Genomic DNA, 22693 nt, shown 5'->3' on the forward strand with positions numbered 1-22693 from the left:
AAATAAATAAATACAATTAATAAAAAGTTTAAAAAAATTTTTAAAGACTTTTTTTTTCCTAATATCAGCTGATGAGCTCAACCATAAGAACATATTTCTGAGTAGGCATTTAGAAAACCAGAGGTTGAACACCAGTAGGGAAAAAGAATGATGTCTATCAATTTAGGAAGCCTTCCGTTTTGTAAACACCTAAGGAAGCGATATCTGGACAAGTATAGAGGGGACATATTTCAACATAATAAAGGCCACATAGACAAGAACACAGCTATTATCTACTCCACGTAGAAGTCTTGGAGGAGGAAATACACAGAACACTCTTTGACAGAAAAGTGTTTGTTTATTTGAAATTTAAATGTCACTGGTTATCCTGTATTTAATCTGGCCACCCTACACGGAGCATACTATTTTACAGTGAAATCATGCCTAACAGGAAGACAATCGACAGCAGCCTCAGTTTCATGATGAAGTACTGAAAACCAATGAAACATGGCTTCATTGGAAGAAGAACACAGAGCAAAAGCTTATCAGAAAAGCATAGCCTACACTAAAGTAGAAAACAAAATCCAAAGGGAACTATAAGTTAGCACTCAAGGATCCTCCTAATTCACGTGAATGGAACCCCATTAGGTTCCAGTATAATCCTAAATTCTTCAAATGTCATCCTTTCTTGATATTACATAAGTAACAAATTGTCCTGAATTTCCTTCTTGGATCAGAAGGGACTGGCATCTGAGGGCAGGGACTGGGGCGAGTCATTTGGAATGTGTTTTCTGGTGGCGTCTGAAAGTCCCCAGCTGACAGAAGGCACTGTGACACTCGGGACACACGTAGGGTTTGAGCCCAGAGTGGGTGCGTCGGTGAACATTGAGGTTCCCTCTGTGGCTGAAGGCTTTGTCACAGTGCTCACATTGGAAAGGCTTCTCCTTGGTGTGGGTCCTTTTGTGAGCACGCAGCGTGGAGTCGTGGGTGAACTTCTTGGGGCAGAGATCACAGCAGTATGGCTTCTTGCCTGTGTGGATCCGCTCATGAGCTCGCAGGTCCGAAGACTGTATGAACCCTTTGTCACAAGTGTTGCATCGAAAAGGTCTCTCTCCTGTGTGTGTCCTCTGGTGAAGGGTAAGCTGAGATGGATAAGGAAATCTCTTCTTGCATTCCCTACATTCATAGGGTGCCCATGCCTGGGCTTCTTTTCCCTCAGGAAGAATTTTGGGTCCCACCGTGCTAGGTGAACCAATGAAAAGGGACCCAAGTTGTCCTGAGAATTCTCCTTTGTCCAAAGATGTGGTTTCTTCTTGATGTACTTCCTGGAAACTGGGACTGTTGGCCTGTTTCCTTTTGAAACCTCTTAGACCTCTCAGAGAACCTTTTCTGTATCCGCTCTTTGTAGAAACTTCTCCCTCTGGAACACAAGAGGAAAACGTTCAGCATCCACATTTGAAATATGAATTCCTTCTTGGGGATTCTTCCCACCCTCTGCCCTCTCAGAATGTTCTGAAAAAAGAGATTCAGCACACAGCATTTAACAAGGAGCATTTTCCATGGTGCCAACCTCATTGAAACCCAGAGCTGATGTGGCAGAGAACTTCCCATCAACTAAACTACCTAAGAGTCTAGATTATGACACACTCTGGAAAGGGGATGATGGAGAAGGTTGGTTTGGAGAACCAACTCCCCCCGCCCACCCACCCAAGGGATGGTAATGCTGGGTACCCAGCCCCAAGCCACCATAGGAAGGGAGTCACTAACTCCTCTGAATTCCAAGTTTCCAGACTCACCAGGACCTTTCAGATGTTCCGGCTCTTGAGATTGATGGGTTCTTGTCTCTTCCGTGTGTTCCATCAGGTCTTTCTCCAAGTTCTCCTTGGATGTCAGACCCTCCATTTCACCTGTTTCAGGAAAGATCTCTGGCAGGAGATCTTTCTGGTCCTGACAAGGAGCAACCAAGCAGAGTCAATAACCCATCTACCTTAGTCCATGGAAAGCTGTTTCCTCTTTCCCCATCCCTGTCATATCATGATCTAAGACTCCAACTTTCCTAATATCAGTTTGGGGGATATGCCCTGACTTCTTCTGGGCCACCCCCATCACCCCAATTGATAATCATCTCCTGATACCTAAGTCTGTCCTTGATCTCTACTGGCCACATCGTGCAATCAAGTCTTGATACCACAGTTGGCACTCTGAATTCTCAATGCATACATCTCTCTGTGTCATCTCAATACTCCCTGCCCCTGACTCTGGAAGCAAAGAACCCTGGGTACATTCTCCCAAGTTCATCACTTTTTCCTACTTGGTTTGAGTTCGTCCTTCTGATGGTGGTTACGCAGTACATGGTAAGATGATGAGCAGCATCCCTAGTCTCTACTCACTAGAAATCAGGAGCATCCCCTCCCCCACACCCAACCCCATTTGGACAAATCAGCTGTCTCCAGACATTCTCCAGTGTCCTCTAGGAGGAAAAATGAGTCGAATTGGGAACCACTCCTTCAACTCCAAGGGTTGACCATCTTGTGAACTATGAAGTGCCTCTGAGGAAAGCAACCATGTGGAAATCAGCTGTCAGTGCATTTACCCGCGGCAAACTGACCTAGCACCATTCCACTGAGGCAGGATTCCTTTCTCCCCACTCTTAAAACTACACGTATTCACGGCAAAGGGACAAAGATGGATGAGTCTTTATTCTCACACCAGCTGGAAAATGTCTAGGAACTGAAGGCATCCATGAAAATCCCTGAAGCCAATGGGTCCATTCCTGTCCTTTGCCAAAACTCTCAATTACTCTAGCAGCAATGTCCACCTGAACCTCTTCTAAGTTCTCCCAGACTCTCTCCAGAGACCAGGGCATCACACACTCACCTGCCTCCTTGACAGGTCCTTGGCTCCTGTCAGAAGATGCAGCTCTCGTTTTTTCTGCTGGCCGTTCTCTGGAGGTATCTCACTCACAGGGGATCGGGGCTCCCTGCATTGGTCTCTCTCATCGTTCATGTCACTGGCCTCGGATTCAACCATCTCAACTTCTGAGCTTCGCACAAGAAATTCCTGTCCTTGTATGCGGACTATGGTCTGTGAGGGAAAAAACTCAATCGAGATCAGTCTCCTATATGACCTGGAAAGCAGCTCTCAAGGCATCCAATGGCATTGTACCGTACAAGCGCACTTTTTTTTGTTTAAAAGATCTACATCCCTCAAGTTGGGACAGCCAAAAATAACTCTCAACGATGCCCAAAGAAACCTCTCACCCATTTGAATATCAGTGATTTAGAGTCAACCACTCAGATCCTATCTTGTTCAACCCCCAGCTTGCAGGTCCCATCCCATCTCTCCCTTTCCCATACCAATCCCAAGGTTCCTACTCACACACTTCTTGGGTTTCTGCTTATTTCTTAGCATGTCCTCCAAGGCTTTGCAACTCTGCACCCCCGTTTCCTTGACTAAGACCTGACACTCCAGCGGCATGCAGATCATAAACTGCTCCAGCACAAGCTTGTCCATCATCTGCTCCTTGGTGTGAAGATCTGGCCTCAACCACAGATGGCAGAGCTCACGGAGTCTCCTCAGATCCTGGACGGGGTCGGATTCCTCTGAGCTGATAAACGTTCTGAAGTGAACATGCCACGTTTCCTGGTCACAGTCTGGCTTTTCCACAAGTGTATCTTGGTGTGGCACAGACACTGGTGACTCTGATCCAGGGCCGTAGGGGAGTTTTCCTCGACTCCAGAAAAATATCTGGTCCTCAGCCATGTTGATGGAGAAATTTTCCAATAGGAGTCTGAGGAAACACTTGTAGAGCTGGTGCCAATTGAACTCTGTGGAAAGGGATTTCCTCTGCTTCTTCTCAGCAATAGAGTCACTGTTCAGAAGGCTGGGATAAAAAAGAAAGAAAAGAAAAGGAAAAGAATGAACAAGATGAGTTTCATTTTATTCCACCCTTCCCTCTCCCATACATCCCACATCCAAATACTGGACATCACTACCCCACTGGTTCAATATTTCATACCACAGACAATAATCCATTCTATTATAATTCTGACATCCACCTTTATAAGAAAACCAAAAAATGTCTGGTCAAAATATCCATAGTGCCACGGTTCAGAAACCCTAGTTGAAAAAATGAACCACAGCACACCACACCACGGACTATGGAAACATTCTTCTCATCTCACAGAAGAGTTCAACAATCAACCATAGTTAGTGTGGGGTTTGAGGGAGAACTGCTGCTTTCCCAAGGTCTCCGAGCTAATGCAAGATGAATAGAAAGCCAAACCTTTCTGAAACCTACCTCCATCTCTCCTGATTTCTAAGCATTCTCTTTAGACATTCCCACATGTCACTTACCTCTTGGAGCCCTCTTGCCTTCAGCCTCCTCAAGTCCGGGACTGGCTCTCAAAGTGTGTCTGGAGCTGAAATGTGTCTATTTATATAAGAGCCAGGGGAAATTCCAGGGGTCTCTTCCTATAACCTCATCATCCCAGTGATTGGATAAAGGTCTTGGATGGAACCATTTTAGATAATCTGGGTAGATTCAATTTTCCATGGAAACTCCACCAGGAGAAATCATGATTTGTTAAAGAGGACACCATGTTGGTTTTTTGTAGATTATCTTTATCATATTTTATTTATGTTAGACTTTATGGTTTGCATTTTGGGGGGAAACAGATTGGTTTTCCTGATCTAGTGAATTTACTCTCACTGCCTGGAGAGTTTGAGGGAGTTAGAGAATTGAGATCTGATGGTTGTAACCAAATTGGGTTACCTAGTCTTTTTTCTTTTCTCATGAAATAAGTCGTAAAAGACTTGTTTAAAAGCAGCCGATGAGCTGAAGTGTGTGAAGAACCTATTTCTTTTTTTTGTTTTGAATTTTTAAATTTTATTTTATTTTATTTTATTTTTTAAAGTTATTATTTATTTTTGGCTATGTTGGATCTTTGTTGCTGCGCGCGGGTTTTCTCTAGATGTGGCGAGCGGAGGCTACTCTTTGTTGCCGTGCACAGGCCTCTCATCGCGGTGGCTTCTCTTGTTGCAGAGCACGGGCTCTAGGTGCGCGGGCTTCAGTAGTTGTGGCACGTGGACTTCAGTAGTTGTGGCTCGCGGGCTCTAGAGCACAGGCCCAGTAGTTGTGGCCCACGGGCTTAGTTGCTCCACGGAATGTGTGATCTTCCCGGACCAGGGCTCGAACGCATGTCCCCTGCATTGGCAGACGGATTCTTAACCACTGCGCCACTGGGGAAGCCCTATTTTATTTATTTTTTTATACAGCAGGTTCTTATTTGTTATCTATTTTATACATATTAGTGTATATATGTCAATCCCAATCTCCCAATTCATCCCACCAGCACCCCTCCCCCTGCCACTTTGCCCCCTTGGTGTCCATACGTTTGTTCTCTACATCTGTGTCTCTATTTCTGCCCTGCAAACTGGTTCCTCTATACCATTTTTCTAGGTTCCACATATATGCGTTAATATACAATATTTGTTTTTCACTTTCTGACTTACTTCATTCCGTATGACAGTCTCTAGATCCATCCAAGGAGAAGAAGCTATTTCTGAGTAGGCATTTAGAAAGCTAGAGGGTGTGCACCAATGGGGAAAAAGAATGACACCCTATCCAAATAGGAGGAATTTATCTCAACAAGTATAGAGGGAACATATCTCAACATAATAAAGGCCAGGTAGACAAAACCACAGCTGTCATCTACTCAATGCAAAAAAGACTTAGAAGAGGAAACACACAGAACACTCTTGACAAAAATGTGTTTATTTGAAATTTAAATTTCACTGGTTTTCCTCTATTTTACCTGGCTGCCGTGCCAGGAGCATCCTATTTTACAACGAAATCACTCCTAACAGAAAGGCAATCAGCAGCAGTTTCAGTTTCATAATGAAGTACCGAAAACCAATGAAACATGCATTGTTTTTTTGTCTTTGGGGGGTTTTATTTATTTATTTATTTATTTATTTTTGGCTGTGTTGGGTCTTCATTTCTGTGCGAAGGCTTTCTCTAGTTGTGGCGAGCGGGGGCCACTCTTCATCGCGGTGCGCGGGCCTCTCACTATCACGGCCTCTCTTGTTGCAGAGCACAGGCTCCAGACGCGCAGGCTCAGTAGTTGTGGCTCACGGGCCCAGTCACTGTGCGGCATGTGGGATTTTCCCAGACCAGGGCTCGAACCCGTGTCCCCTGCATTGGCAGGCAGATTCTCAACCACTGCGCCACCAGCGAAGCCCAAGACATGCATTGTTGAAAGAAGAACACAAAGCAAAAACTTTATTTTAAAAAACATACGCTTGGGACTTCCTTGGTGGTGCAGTGGGTAAGAATCCGCCTGCCAATGCAGGAGACAGGGGTTCGAGTCCTGGTATGGGAAGATCCCACATGCCGCGGAGCAATTAAGCCCTTGCGCCACAACTACTGAAGCCCGTGCACCTAGAGCCCGTGCTCCGCAACAACAGAAGCCACCGCAAAGAGAAGCCCGCACACCGCAACAAAGAGCAGCCCCCGCTCGCCAACTAGAGAAAGTCCGCGCGCAGCAACAAAGACCCAACGCAGCCAAACGGAAAAAAAAAGAGAGAGAGAGAGAGCTCAAATAATGGGCTTTACACCAGTTAAATACAAGGATCCTGCATATCTCAAAGACCCTAAAGTTTGTAACATCAAAAACAGGGAGTATGTGCTCTCTTCGGCAGCACATATACTAAAATTAGAACGACACAGAGAAGGTTAGCATGGCCCCTGCGCAAGGATGACACGCAAATTCGTGAAGCGTTCCATATTTTTCACCTAGAGGGGTGGGATAGGGAGGGTGGGAGAGAAGGAGACGCAAGAGGGAGGAGATATGGGGATATATGTATATGTATAGCTGATTCACTTTGTTATAAAGCAGAAACTAACACACCATTGTAAAGCAATTATACTCCAATAAAGATGTTTAAAAAAAAAACAGCGAGTAAATTCTATAAAGTTATCAGCAGTAAATTTATTTTACGGTTGAAAAAAAAAAAACCGTTTCCAAAGCCAGCAACAGGCAGGTGGAGTAGAGTGCTGGGGATGGAAGACAGGGCAGTCTAACTACCCATTCGCTCACCAGTGGCCTTCCACAGGTCTAGGATCCCGAGGGCTATCTTCTCCTTCCGGCCTCCATCAGTCCTGGCCGGGGATTGGGGGCGGCACGACCAGGTGGTCGTTAAAGGCAGGGAGAACACAGAATCCAGCAGACCCAGAGCACGGCTCATCGGATGGGGCACCTCCACCGAATCCGGGGGAACAGGCTACGTGCTCACCATCCCTACTTGCCAGGGAGCAGACTGTGGCTTTGACAAGTAGACGCTTGCTCAACGTTATCCCACCACTAAGTGGCAGAACTGGGGTTTGAGCCCAACTGCATCTGGATCCAGACGTCACATCCTCTCTGCTCTGCCACACCGTTGTGTCACTGGAATGTTGGCATGTGACTGATTTAACTGTCATGAATCAGCACATCCCAAGTACACAGCAAGTATCCAATTATGATGTGCTTGGGGGAATGGGGAGAGAGGGTGGAGGATCCTCCCAGGAATTGCTGTCGTTTATCTAATCCTCACAGCATCTCCATGCAGCAGGGGGACATCGTTATACCCATTGTCACAGATGAAGAAACTCTGGCGTTGAGAGATGAAGGCGGCACACCAAGCCAGGGGCAGAGCCGGGACTTGAAGCCAGCGCTCTGGCTCCAGGATCCATGCAGCCCATCACTCCGCTAGACTAACCCTCAAGACAGGTCAGGAAATAAAGCCCATGGCCTTGAGGGAATGTGAGTTTAGGGTTGTTACAGAGTTGCCAATGCACTGCTCACAGGCACGAGCCAGGGATGGAGCGCTCAGAGCAGGCTCAGTCACTGGAACCCAGGAGACAGCCAGAGCTGTTGAGGGTCCAGCCTCCTTGCCCCTGGAGAGAGATGGAGAGAGAAGACTCAGAGACAGAAAGGGCAGCCAGCATCCCACAGGTCTGGGGAGACGTGGGTCAGCACGCCGCTTAACCACTAGTCTGTGAAGTGGGTTCTCTTAATCCACATTTCACCAATGTGGAAATTGAAGACTTCCTAAGACCAGAAACTGGGAATGAAAAGAAAGCTTTAAAAACGACTGCTGTAAGTCCTTGACGTGTGTAGTGTATTGTCACAAATCTCTCTCTATCTCTCTCTCTCTCTCTCTCTCTCTCTCTCTCTCTCTCTCTCACACACACACACACACACACACACACACACACACACACACACACATCCAGGATCAAATCCAGGCTGCATCACTGGATGACTACAGGTAAGGTGCTGAGTTCCTTTGATAATTATAATGGCTAACATTTACTGTGGGTTTTACTACATGCCAGCGTCGGTTCCAAGGACTGGCTACCAAATCTAGGGGGCCCAGCGCAAAATGAAAATATGAGGCCCCTCGATGAACACGATTAAGGATTTCAAGATGACAGCAGGGCATCATCATGTGGGACCCCTCCTGACATGGGGTCCTGTGTGGCTCTGCAGGCTGCTTGCCCATGAAGCCGGCTCTGGGTCTAGTCCTTGACATATTTACTCACCTAATCCTCCCAACAACCCTAGCAGGTAACAATTATTAGTAGCCTTGTTTAACAGAAGAAGAAACTGAGGCTCAGAAAGGTTGGGCTAATAGCCTGAATGAACACGTTTCATAGCAGAGCTACAATTCAGACCCAGGCAGATATGAGAGTCTTAACAGTTATGTGTCCTGAATATTTAAGCCTTGGTTTTCTTTTTCCTTTTTTTTCTTTTTTTTTAGCATAATAGGAATAACGTACATTTATTGAGTAATTATTATGTACCTATACTCCAAAGGATTATGGCCTAGGAAACACATCCATTCACCTTGCACTTTTGTCTGTCTAGATCATGATGTACACTTGTTAATTCCTGTCTTGCTGATAAGCCTCGGTTTTCCATTCTGTCAAAGGGAAGTAACACGATAAAGTCTACATTAGAATTTGCCGGATAGAACTGGCCAGTGCATGTTCAGGGTTTAGCACTGGTCCTGGGGCCAAGAAAGCACCCCACACCCATTAGCGCATGTCAAAATCCCCTGAACATCCCATCAGATGGGGATCATTATCCTCTAATTATATAGAAAGAGAGAAACTCAAAGAAACTGAAGTGGCTTACCCCCAGCCACCATGGAGCATAGCTGGTACCCCAACATGCGGCTGCCACACTGACTACCTGCTGAAGGTCATTCTAAGAGCCTGCCACCCCTGCTCCCCGCAGAGGATCATCAACAGAGAGAGATAATAGGCAACGTGCCAGAGGTCATACAGCTAGAAAGTGACAGAACGGGACTTCCAACTTAGCCCCGTCTCCACGGCCCAGGCTCTGAATCAGGGGCTCTCAAAATGTGGTCTCAGGACCACCAGCACCAGCATTGCCTGGGAACTGGTTAGAAATGCAGACTCAGTCAACCACAAACTCTGGGGATGGCACTCGGTGCCTTGTACGTTAACACGCCCTCCAGGGGATTATCCTGCTTGTTACAGCCTTGAAAATTTACAATGATGGGAAGCTTTACCTTGGAAGGCATCTTTGGGCATCTCTGGGCAAACACTAATCATTAGGAAGTTTTTGCTTTGGATAAGCTGAGCCCTCACCCCCTGTATTCCACCCGTGTTCTGCTCTACCCTCCTGGGACCGAGGAGGTGAAATCAACTCCGCATCTTTCTTCTCTTATTTTTTCTATTTATTTTTTTGGTCGTGCCCCGTGGCATATGGGATCTTAGTTCCCCAACCAGGGATCAAACCTATCCCCCTGCTTTGGAAGCGCAGAATCTTAACCACTGGACTGCCAGGGAAGTCCCTCTTCTCATATTTTCACAACTTGTTCCCTGGCCCCAGCTCAGCCAGGAAAATTAGAACTCTCTTCCTAGGAGGGCAGTGACAGGGGATGCTACAGGTGTGCAGGAGCACAGGGAGGTCTCACCCGGTGGACAGGAGCCGAGGCTGGAGTCTCCGCCAGGCTGAGCAGGATGCCAGGAAGGACAAGTAGGACAGACAGAGCCATCTGAGGGTTGGAAGGATGGGCGCTTAGGGCTGCAGAGTACTGCAGAGAAAGGGTAGTGAGTTTGTTTACTTATTCTGTAGCTTTACAGAGGTATAATTGATAAGCAAAAAATGACAGACATTTAAAGTGTACCTCTTTGTAAGTTTGGACATATGCTTTCACCTGTGATGCCATCAAAGCAATAGACACATCCACCACCTTCAAAAATTTCTGTGGTTTTTTTTTTTTAGTTTTTTGTTTATTTTGTCACGTAAGATCTATCCCCTTAATGTATTTTTTCCTTCCAGTTTTACTGAGAAATAATTGACATGCAACACTGTATTAGATTAAGGTGTAACTGTCACTGTTTGCAGATGACATGATACTATACATAGAGAATCCTAAAGATGCCACCAGCAAACTACTAGACCTAATCAGTGAATTTGGTAAAGTTGCAGGATACAAAATTAATGCACAGAAATCTCTTGCATTCCTATACACTAATGATGAAAAACCTGGAAGAGAAATTAAGGAAACACTCCCATTTACCACTGCAACAAAAAGAATAAAATACCTAGGAATAAACCTACCTAGGGAGACAAAAGACCTATATGCAGAAAACTATAAGACACTGATGAAGAAATTAAAGATGATACCAACAGATGGAGAGATATACCATGTTCTTGGATTGGAAGAATCAATACTGTGAAAATGACTATACTACCCAAAGCAATCTACAGATTCAATGCAATCCCTATCAACTTACCAATGGCATTTTTTACAGAACTAGAACAAAAAATCTTAAAATTTGTATAGAGACACAAAAGACCCTGAATAGCCAGAGCAGTCTTGAGGGAAAAAAAAAGGAGTTGGAGGACTCAGACTCCCTGACTTCAGACTATACTACAAAGCTACAGTAATCAAGACAATATGGTACTGGCACAAAAACAGAAACATAGATCAATGGAACAAGATAGAAAGCCCCGAGATAAACCCATGCATCTATGGTCAACTAATCTATGACAAAGGAGGCAAGGATATACAATGGAGAAAAGACAGTCTCTTCAGCAAGTGGTGCTGTGAAAGCTAGACAGCTACATGTAAAAGAATGAAATTAGAACACTCCTTAACACCATACACAAAAATAAACTCAAAATGGATTAGAGACCTAAATGTAAGACCGGACACTATAAAACTCTTAGAGGAAAACATAGGAAGAACACTCTCTGACATAAATCACAGCAAGATCTTTTTTGATCCACCTCCTAGAGTAATGGAAATAAAAACAAAAATAAACAAATGAGACCTAATGAAACTTCAAAGCTTTTGCACAGTAAAGGAAACCATAAACAAGACAAAAAGACAACCCTCAGAATAGGAGAAAATATTTGCAAATGAATCAACAGACAAAGGATTAATCTCGAAAATATATAAACAGCTCATGCAGCTCAATATTTAAAAAACAAACAACCCTATCCAAAAATGGGCAGAAGACCTAAATAGACATTTCTCCAAAGGAGACATACAGATGGCCAAGAAGCACATGAAAAGCTGCTCAGCATCAATAATTATTAGAGAAATGCAAATCAAAACTACTATGAGGTATCACCTCACACCAGTTAGAATGAGCATCATCAGAAAATCTACAAACAACAAATGCTGGAGAGGGTGTGGAGAAGAGGGAACCCTTGGGGAACCTGTTGGTGGGAATGTAAATTGATACTGCCCCTATGGAGAACAGTATGGAGGTTCCTTAAAAAACTAAAAATAGAATTACCATATGATCCAGCAATCCCACTAATGGGCATATTCCCAGAGAAAACCATAATTCAAAAAGACACATGCACCCCAATGTTCACTGCAGCACTATTTACAATAGCCAGGACATGGAAGTAACCTAAATGCCCATCAACAGACAAATGGATAAAGAAGATCTGGTACATATATACAATGGAATATTACTCAGCCATAAAAAGGAACAAAATTGGGTCATTTTTTGAGATGTGGATGGATCTAGAGACTGTCATACAGAGTGAAGTAAGTCAGAAAGAGAAAAACAAATATCATATATTAACGCATATATGTGGAACCTAGAAAAATGGTACAGATGAACCAGCTTCCAGGGCAGAAATTGAGCCACAGATGGAGGGAACAAATGTATGGACACCAAGGGGGGATGGGGGTGGTGGTGTGATGAATTGGGCAATTGGGATTGACATATATACAGTGATGTGTATAAAACTGATGACTAATAAGGACCTGCTGTATAAAAAAATAAATAAAATAAAATTCAAAAATTAAAAATAAATAAATTTTAAAAAAGAAGCAGAATACAAGGGGAAGGGGAAGAGGAACAGCTAAAAGGAGCACTTTTCAGGTATGGGACTCAGATGGGATGGAGTAGGCAGAGGAGGGCTGCTTTTGTTATAAACCTTGCAGTATATTTGACTTGTAAAACTATGTATGATTTTTCTGAGTGATTACTTTGATAAAAAATTAAACATAGGGCTTCCCTGGTGGCGCAGTGGTTGAGAGTCCGCCTGCCGATGCAGGGGACACGGGTTCGTGCCCCGGTCCGGGAAGATCCCACATGCCGCGGAGCGGCTGGGCCCGTGAGCCATGGCCGCTGAGCCTGCGCGTCCGGAGCCTGTGCTCCGCAACGGGAGAGGCCTCAATAGTGAGAGGCCCGCATACCGTTAGAAAAAAAAAATTAAAACTAAGTTTAAAAAAGAAAGATTAAGGTATACAACCTGAAACTAACACAACATTGTAAATCAACTATACTCCAATAAAATTTTACAAAGAAAAAAGGAAAAAGAAGTAGAACATTAACCACACCACAGAATTTCCCTTCCAATCACTATTACTATTCCCTTCAGGGTTAAACTGATTTTGAACCCTGTAAATTAGCTTAGCTTGTTTTTGAACTTTATACAAATGTAATACTACTGTTACACACACACACACAGATTAAGGTGTACAGCGGGGCTTGACATAGGTATATATTGTGAAATTATTACAATAAGTTTAGTGAACATCCATCACCTCATATAATTGCAAAAAAAATTTTTCTCTGTGATGAGAACTTTTAGGATTTATTCTTTCAGCAACTTTCAAACATATAATACGGTGGTATTGGTAATGATTGTCACCACACTCTACTTTACATCCCCAGTATTTATTTATCTTGTAACTAACCGAAGGTTTGTACCTTTTGACCATCTTCATCCAATTCCTCCATGCCCCCACCAACCCCGGCCTTTGGTAACCACCAATCCGATCTCTTTTTCTATGGGTTTGTTTTGTGTTTTTTTAAGATGCCACATAAAAGTGACATCATACAGGAACTTCCCTGGTGGTGCAGTGGTTGAGAATATGCCTGCCAATGCAGGGGAGCTGGGTTCGAGCCCTGGTCTGGGAAGATCCCACATGCTGCAGAGCAACTAAGCCTGTGCACTACAACTACTGAGCCTGTGCGCTAGGGCCCGTGAACCACAACTACTGAGCCCACATGCCACAACTACTGAAGCCCGCATGCCTAGAACCCGTGCTCTGCAACAAGAGAAGCCACCACAATGAGAAGTCTGCGCACTGCGACGAAGAGTAGCCCCCGCTCGCCGCAACTAGAGAAAGCCCGTGTGCAGAAACGAAGACCCAACATAGCCAAAAACAAACAACAAAAAAAGTGAGATCATACAGTATTTGTCTTTCTCTGTCTGACTTTTAACATATTATAAAGTGCAGAATACCCTATTGTTAACTGAAGTTTCATCCCTACGACTTTTTGTCTTAAATATATAATAGAAAGTTAAAACGAACATTTCCGAATTTTTTGAAGTTTTTGTGGAGCACACTTATTTAAGTAAAACAAGAGAGCTGTTTTACTTAAGTTTTATTTAAGTAAAACAAGGGAGAAAGCCAAAGGAAGGAAGGAAGAGGGTGTCTGATACATAATATACCCCACCAAACCCCACAATGCATGAGTGACCCAAGTTTAAGAACCACAGAGGCATCACCACTCCCCCCCTACCCATTCCCTTTGGCCCATCACCAAGCCCTGAAATGCCTCATTCTCACTCCGTCCTCCACCCCCTTCCCAGACCTCCTGTCCTTGTACCTGCCCTCGCCTGTGCCCCGTCACCACTTGCCCCCATTTCTCCCCTTCCCCCCATCCTTTCCTACCTCCCTGCATCCTCCCAGGACCATCACCACCTCCCTGCTCTCACCTCACTGGAGTTGGCAGCTCTCCCCAGCTCTCTCCGGTCTGGTCTGGGTCCCAGCTCCCGAGACTCCAGCTTTTATGCCTGAGGAGGGAAAGCAGGGGAGGTGGTGCTCAGCAAACTAGGAGACAAGAGGGAGAGAGAGTGTGGAGGTTGGACTGGGGCGAGCTGAGCATTCACCCGCAGGAGAGGCTTTTCCTAGCTGCTCTGTGAGGTCACAACAAGGATGCTTCTCAGAGGGAAACGTTTCTCTGCCGCAGTTTTCCCCACAGGCCCTCCAGCCCGAGGCGTTTGCTCTGCATTTATCGAAGGACCTCCCCCGTGCCGTGTCTGTATTTGCGGGCAGGGGGCAGCAGGGGTGGGTGGGTGCAGAGCTTGGTATTCTTAGTTCTATCCTCAGCCTTGATTTCTCTTGACCTGTAGCTGGTGTTTGCAGTTCCCTTGCTGAGTCCTTTTCTCCTCTCCTGCACGAGGCACCTGGGTCACCTCTTTCCTTGTTTGTTGTGAATCTCCCCCTCCCTGGAAAATAAGCTCAGTGCAGGAGGGGGGACATTTAAGTCCTGCTCATCACTGAGTTGCTAGCACAGAGGTGCTCAACCAGGTGGGCACAATCGGCTGTGCTCGGAGACTCTTTGGCTTGTAGCGACTTGGGAGGGTGCTTCTAGCATCTAGTGGCCAGAGGCCAGGGGCGCTGCTTGACACCCTCCAGTGCAGAGGACAGCCCCCCAGCAAAGAACAATCCAGTCCCAAACGTCCATAGTACCAAGGATGGGAAACCCTGCAGCAGCCCCTAAACAGTACCCAGAACTCAATAAATACTTGTTGGATGAACAAATGAAGTGCATGTGTGTGTGTGCGTGTTTATCTCCCTCCCTCTCCGTTTCTGTTTCTTGGTATATCTGTTTCTCTGCCTCTTGGCCCCGGACAGCATCAGTTTTCCAGAGGCACGTACTCCTGGCTTTGCCCTATGCTTCCTGACATTCTGGTCCTCACGGGACACGCTGTTCCTCATCTCTATGATGAAGGGCCGCGCTCAGCCTCTGAGACCCTTGCCTGTATTCCGCGGGGCTCCATTCCAGCTCCTCATTCCAGCCCTTCTGGAGTCCAAGCTCACTCTGCTCGCCGCACAACAGGCCAATAAATCGGAGACGAGGTGTTGAGGCAAGGAGTACGACTTTATTCAGAAAGCCGGCTGACCGAAAAGATGGCAGACTAAAGTCTCCAAATAACCATCTTATCGGGGTGTTATCTTTCTTTCTTTCTTTCTTTCTTTTTTTTTTTTTTTTTGGCTGTGTTGGGTCTTCGTTGCTGCGCACAGGCTTTCTCTAGCTGCAGTGAGCAGGGGCTACTCTTCATTTCTGTGCGCGGGCTTCTCATTGCGGTGGCTTCTCTTGTTGCTGAGCACGGGCTCTAGGCGTGCAGGCTTCAGTGGTTGTGGCACAAGGGCTCAGTAGTTGTGGTTCGCGGGCTCTAGAGCGCAGGCTCAGTAGTTGTGGCGCACGGACTTAGTTGCTCCGCGGCATGTGGCATCTTCCCGAACCAGGGATCGAACCCGTGTCTCCTGCATTGGCAGGCGGATTCTTAACCACTGCACCACCAGGGAAGTCCCTGAAGTAATTTTAGATGTACGGAAAAGTTGTCCAAATAATTTCCAGATACTCAGAAGCTCTACATGTTTACGTTTTACCACATTTGATTTCCCTGGACACCCACCCCTCTGCCTCTCTCCTCTCCATATAGGTGCATAGAGATATTCTGAACTGTGAGAGTAAGACGCAAACATGATGCCCCTTCACCTCTAAATTCTCCCCTTTTTTCCTAAAAACAAGGACGGTCTCATAACCACAGTAAAATTGTTAAAATTGCAAAATTAACACTGATACCGTGCTGATATCAAAGCTACAGACCTTATTAAAATTTCACCAGTTGTCGTAGTAATTCCATTTATAGCAAAAGAAAACAAAACGCAAACAAACCCCACCTCCACACCATACCTCTCTAGCCCCCTACACTGGAAGCCTTCCTCTACCTTCCTTGTCTTTCTTGACCTTGACATGGTCCTTGACATTTTGGGGTGCACCAGTGACTTGTTTTGTGGGACGATTTTCAATGTGGGTTTGTCTGGCATCATCTCATGATTAGATTCTTGGTATGCACGTTTGGCAGGAAACCCACAGAAATTATTGCTGTGCTGTTGTAGGGATTATCTCCTTCTGGGCACATCCTATCGTGGGAGCCTGGGAGGTCAATTCATCCGCTCCAGGTGATGCTAACTTTAATTGCCTAGCTAGGATGGTGCCCATCAGGTGTCTCCACTGCAAAGTTCCTTTTGTAATTATTAAGTGCCTTGTGGGAAGATAGCTGGTGAGTATGTAAGTGTGCTTCCTTACTCTCCCTCTCTCTCTCTTTATTTTTTAAAAAATTTTATTGGAGTATTGTTGATTTACAATGTTGTGTTAGTTTCAGGTGTACAGCAAAGTGATCCCGTTATACGTATACATGTATTCATTCTTTTTCAGATTCTTTTCTCATATAGGTTATCACAAAATTCCTTGCTCTTTTTTTTTTTTTTTTTTTTTTGCGGTACGTGGGCCTCTCACTGTTGTGGCTTCTCCCGTTGCGGAGCACAGTCTCCAGACACGCAGGCTCAGCGGCCATGGCTCACGGGCCTACCCGCTCCGCAGCATGTGGGATCTTCCCGGACCGGGGCACGAACCCGTGTCCCCTGCATCGGCAGGCGGACTCTCAACCACTGCGCCACCAGGGAAGCCCCCTTCCTTGCTCTTCTGAGAGAGTTTTTGGAAGCATATCTCTCTACATATATGGCTATGGCTAAGGATATGCATATACATATATCTCTCTTCCTTAAAAAGCCCAAAGCCCTAGGAGTTGTTATATCACCCTGTGACCATGAGAGGGAGCCAAACCTAGGACGATCCAACACCCAGAGTTTCCTTGTGTTCCTTTGTTACTGGTGTGTGTGTGTGTGTGTGTGTGTGTGTTAAGAACACTGGCATTATATGTGGAATTAAAAAAATGTTACAAATGAATCTATTTACAAAACAGAAATAGAGACATAGATGTAGAGGACAAACTAATGGTTATGGGGGTGGGGGAAGAGGGCGAGGATAAATTGGAAGATTGGGATTGACATATACACATTACTATATATAAAACAGATAACTAATAAGGACCTACTGTATAGCACAGGGAACTCTACTCAATACTCTGTAATGACCTGTATGGGAAAAGAATCTAAAAAAGAGTAGATATATGTAAATGTATAACTGATTCACTTTGCTGAACAGCAGAAACTAACAATTGTAAATCAACTATAATCAATTAATTTTTATTAATTAAAAAATTAATTTAAAAAAGCACTTCTCTTGAGATCTTCCCTCTTGAAGAATCTTGAGGTGCCCAGTCTGTGGTTATGCAGATCTCTGGAGCATATTCATCTAGCATAACTGAGTACCTTTCCTGGCCACAACAGCGTGAAACGAGAAATCAGAAACAGAGGAAAATTGTAAAGTTCACAAACACGTGGAAATTAAACAGCACATTCCTAAGAACCAAGGGATCAAAGAAGAGATGGAGAGGAAAGTCAGGAAATACCCTGAGTTAGGCTAGATGACAGATTTTTGTAACTTGCCCTGAAGGCTTCCTGAGAGATTACATCTCCCACCCCCACTGTTACACCTAAATTTTCATGGGGCAGGCCGGGGGGCTTTTAAGGCCAAGGTATCAACAGCGACTGGTCCTCAATGCGCTCGTCCAAAGGGTGAAAGAATATGCCACCCCAAAATATGCCATATTCGCATCTTGATTACTCTGAGCAGTGGGCACCTGACACGAACAGCAAATGCAGGGAGAGACTTCCTCCCCCACCCCCTCCCTCCACAAACACATTCTACTTCTGCTGGGAACACTCATTAACATCCAAAGGGACTGATTATCCACTGCATCTATTTACTATCTAGTACTTGAAGAAATGAGGTGGGAGGGTTTACCCTGCTCCCAACAAACAATATACTTAAGCGTCTACCTTAGGATGAAGGTTGTAAATTGAAAGACACAGCAGAAACTTGGAGCAGGAAGCAGAAGGAACTGGGTTTTCTGTCTGCTGTCTCCTTCTATAGAATCCTGAGGAAAAAATAGGGAAGTAGAGATGGGGTGGATAGAGATAGGTAGGTAGGTAGGTGGATGATTGATAGATTATAGACAGATAATTGATAGTTGCTATATACCTGAAAGATATAGAGAGTGATGATGGATAGATGATAGATTGATAGATAGATATTGATAGATGATATATAGCTGACAGAGATGATAAATGGTAGATAGGTATAAATGAAAGATAATTGAAAGCTACACAGCTAAACAATAATACAAGACCTTAATTAAAACTGCTTCACAGACTTTTGTGAAGATTGAATGACTTAATGTTTAAAGCATTTAGAACCGTGCCAGCTACTTATGGAGTACTCAAAAATAGGAGATATGGCTAGGTAGCTACACAGCTAGATATCTGCATGGATGGATGGAAGGAAAAAACAGAGAAAAAGAGAGAGGAAAAGACACAGAGTGTCAGAGAGAATATCTGCACCTAAGATTCATGCTGCTTCTAAGAGTCAAGGGAACAAAACAAATATTTCCAGAGCAATGCTAAGTGAATGATAAAACGATAGCTTCTGTATTGGACTTCTACTCTATGCCACGCACTGTGCTAACGTCTTTATTTAGGCTATCTCGTTCAATCTGAAAATAGCCCCATAAAATGGGTACTATTATGATCTCATTTTACAGAGGGGAAGTGCAGGTTCTAGAGTTGGAATAGTGTCACTCTCCCAGGGGTCAGAGACGAGATTCAGCCACAGCTCAGGTGCTCTTTGGCCAGCACTCCCAGCCAGTACATTGGACTGCATCTTGGGTTCCACTGTCAGCCACGTGAAGCAGGCAATGAGCGTCTCAGTACATCAACATCCCTGAGTTTCTGATTAATTCTTTACTTGCAAATCCTAGAAGAAAGGTAACTCAGACAAAAGTTATACATATTCTGAGGTTCTTTTTGTTTTTAATTTATTAATTAATTTATTTTTGGCTGCGTTGGGTCTTCGTCGCTACGTGTGGGCTTTCTCTAGTTGTGGCGAGTGGGAGGCTACTCTTCGTTGCGGTGCACAGGCTTCTCACTGTGGTGGCTTCTCTCGTTGCAGAGCACGGCCTCTAGGCACGTGGGCTTCAGTAGTTGAGGCACGAGGGCTCAGTAGTTGTGGCTCACGGGCTCTAGAGCACAGGCTCAGTAGTTGTGGCACATGGGCTTAGTTGCTCCGCGGCATGTGGGATCTTCCCGGACCAGGGTTCGAATCTGTGTCCCCTGCATTGGCAGGCAGATTCTTAACCACTACGCCACCAGGGAAGCCCAGAGGTTCTTAATATATATTTACAAACTGTCTTTCAACAATAGGGTGCCAGTTTGCAGTTCCACCAACACTACAGACAGGTACCCATTGCACCTGGGAAGGTTACAATTTTGAGGGAAGGTTAGTGAGAGGAGTTGGGAAGGACCCAAGCATTGTTGGTGCAGAAGAAAGACCTAATTGAATTACTGAACCAGAAGGGAGAGAATTCTTAGATTTTTTAAAGAGGGATGGGTTGGTGAGGCTGCAAATCATGATATCAGAAGGGTCAAGATATCCAAGAGGTGACAGGATAGGAGCCCATGGTCAGGAAGAGAAATTTCAGGGTTGACCCTCCTAAGAACATTTCTGTGTGAATCTGGTGAATCAGAATGGAGTGGAGCCAAGGAGGCGTAAGAATGTTGAGGACAGCATGTGGAAAGCATCGCTGGTGCTGACGGTGCGTTCACGCCGGGGACTCAAGTGGAGTGATGCGGCGAGGAGTGTGCTGATTCGTGCTGGAGCTTGCGAAGGTGGGAGAGCTTCCTGCAGTTCGGAAGATGAAAACAGCCATGATGGGGAGTCAATGGAATAGTATGGCTTAGCCTTTAACAGGCAGTGGGCAGCAAGATGTGGAAATTTTTTACTTTAATTTTTTAATTAAAGTATAGTTGATTTACAATGTGTTAATTTCTGCTGTACAGCAAAGTGATTCAGATTATATATATGTATCAGTTCTTCTGAATATTCTTTTCCATTATGGTTTATCACAGGATTTTTTTTGGGGGGTGGGGCATATTTATTTATTTATTTGGTTGTGCCAGGTCTTAGTTGCGGCAGGCAGGCTCCTTAGTCGTGGCACGCAAACTCTTAGTTGCGGCATGCATGTGGGATCTAGTTCCCTGAGCAGGATCGAACCTGGGCCCCCTGTATTGGGGCGTGGAGTCTTATCCACTGCGCCACCAGGGAAGTTCCCCTATCACAGGATTTTGAATATAGTTCCCTGTGCTATACAGTAGGATCTTGTTGTTTATCCATTCTATATATGAAAGCTTACATCTGCTCACCCCAACCTCCCACTCCATCCCTCCTCAGCTCCTCCCCCTTGGCAACCACCAGTCTGTTCTCTATGTCCATGATTCTGTTTCTATTTCATACATAGATTCATCTGTGTCATATTTTAGATTCCACATATATGTGATATCATATGGTATTTGTCTTTCTCTTTCTAAGTTCACTTAGTTTGATAATGTCTAGTTGCATCCATATTGCTGCAAGTGGCATCATTTCATTCATTTTTATTGCTGAGTAATATTCCATTTTGTGTGTGTGTGTGTGTTTGTGTGTGTATATGTGTATGTATACATATCTTCTTTATCCATTCATCTGTTTATGGACATTTAGGTTGTTTCCATGGCTTGGCTATTGTGAATAGTGCTGCTATGAACATAAGGGTGCATGTATCTTTTTGAATTATAGCTTTGTCTGGATATATGCCCAGGAGTAGGATTTCTGGATCATATGGTAATTCTATTTTTAGTTCTCTGAGGAACCTCCATACTGTTTTCCACAGCAGCTGCACCTACATACATTCCCACCAACAGTGTAGGAGGGTTCCCTTTTCTTCACACCATTTCCAGCATTTATTATTTGTAGACTTTTTGATGACGGCCATTCTGACTCGTGTGAGGTGATCCCTCATTGCAGTTTTGTTTTGCATTACTCTAATAATTAGCGATGTTGAGCCTTTTTATGTGCCTGTTTACCATCTGTATTTCTTCTCTGGAGAAATGTTTCTTTAGGTCTTCTTACCATTTTTTGATTGGGTGGTTTGTTTTTTTTGTTGTTAAGTTGTGAAAAGGTTTTGTTTTGTTTTTTTTGCGGTACGCGGGCCTCTCACTGTTGTGGCCCCTCCAGTTACGGAGCACAGGCTCCAGACGCGCAGGCTCAGTGGCCATGGCTCACGGGCCCAGCTGCTCCGCGGCAGGTGGGATCTTCCCGGACCGGCACACGAACCCGTGTCCCCTGCATCGGCAGGCGGACTCTCAACCACTGCACCACCAGGGAAGCCCAAGTTGTGAAAAGTTTTAAAAGAGAGAAGAAGACAAGGCAGCCTCTCGATGTTGAGTCAGAGGGAGCACGGGAAATGGTACAGAGATGCTTGTGTGGGAGATGACTCCTTCAAGAGAAGAGATGCAGAGAGTGGCTGCATCTCTCCAGCTTTGGCCTCCCTTGTAGGTGCACAGATACTATTAGTGGAATGGAAAAGGGGGTAGAATCTTGAAAAGTGTGGGAAAGGAGAGAGCATTCTGCTATTGGCTCTGCCGGGAATGCTCCTGTCAGATATGGCACAAGTGACTCTGTTCCTTCAGAGTCTGCAAAACTGTACAGTGAAAAGAAAATTTTTTTAATAGTAAAATAAAATGAGCGAAAATATCATAATAAAAAGATGGGGCCAGACCTTGTCATGACCCTGGCAGGCTGTGTACTTCTTGTTAACAACTCTGGTTACCATGACGGTTTGAGGAGGGCTGTTAAATGTTTTGATGGGAAAGGGGGGTTCTCTCTAAACAGACACGTGAATGATTTTGAATTTTACGTCTTCTGAGTTAGGCAGTTCTAAAAAACCGCTGCCCACGTGATGTGTGGTCCAGCCACTTGGCATTTGTAAAAATCTGCTCAGATTGAAAGTTGTAGACCCATACTTGTCTTTTCAGTCTTACCAGAGAATTCCCCTCACACACACACAATGAAGCAACAAACAGGATGTCCTTGTGCAGTTGGACAACCATTTGCATGAAAGCTTTATTTCTCTTTCCTGCCTGAGAAAGGAGGTAAGAGAGATTTCCGGGGCGTCAGGAGACAGGCATCCTTCTTTCCCGTGGCTCAGCTTCGAGCAAGCACCTCTGTCCATTGTGCTGAATATTCCTGCATCTCCCTCAATCAGTTCCTCCTCATCTTGGACCAAAATCAGGGGATTACAATGAACCCTCTAAAGGACATGGGTATGTTATTGTTGGGGCTGCGGGTCTGGATTAGGATTAAGAC

The 22693-nt window shown here is 44.9% G+C and overlaps 1 protein-coding gene across 1 annotated transcript; it reads right to left on the reverse strand.

Annotated features, from left to right (window-relative positions):
- Positions 1–752: 752 nt before the first annotated feature.
- On the reverse strand, positions 753–7601 carry LOC309836637 (zinc finger and SCAN domain-containing protein 5A-like; the record flags this gene model as incomplete). Its single annotated transcript, XM_082676744.1, has 6 exons — positions 753–1399; positions 1776–1926; positions 2857–3063; positions 3358–3515; positions 7080–7141; positions 7576–7601. The coding sequence occupies 6 exons, from the start codon at positions 7599–7601 to the stop codon at positions 753–755; spliced, it is 1251 nt and encodes a 416-aa protein (XP_082532870.1).
- Between the last annotated feature and the right edge of the window lie 15092 nt (positions 7602–22693).

Source organism: Grampus griseus (assembly GCF_964374135.1).
Source record: "Grampus griseus genome assembly, chromosome: 19".
Taxonomy (NCBI): Eukaryota; Metazoa; Chordata; class Mammalia; order Artiodactyla; family Delphinidae; genus Grampus; species Grampus griseus.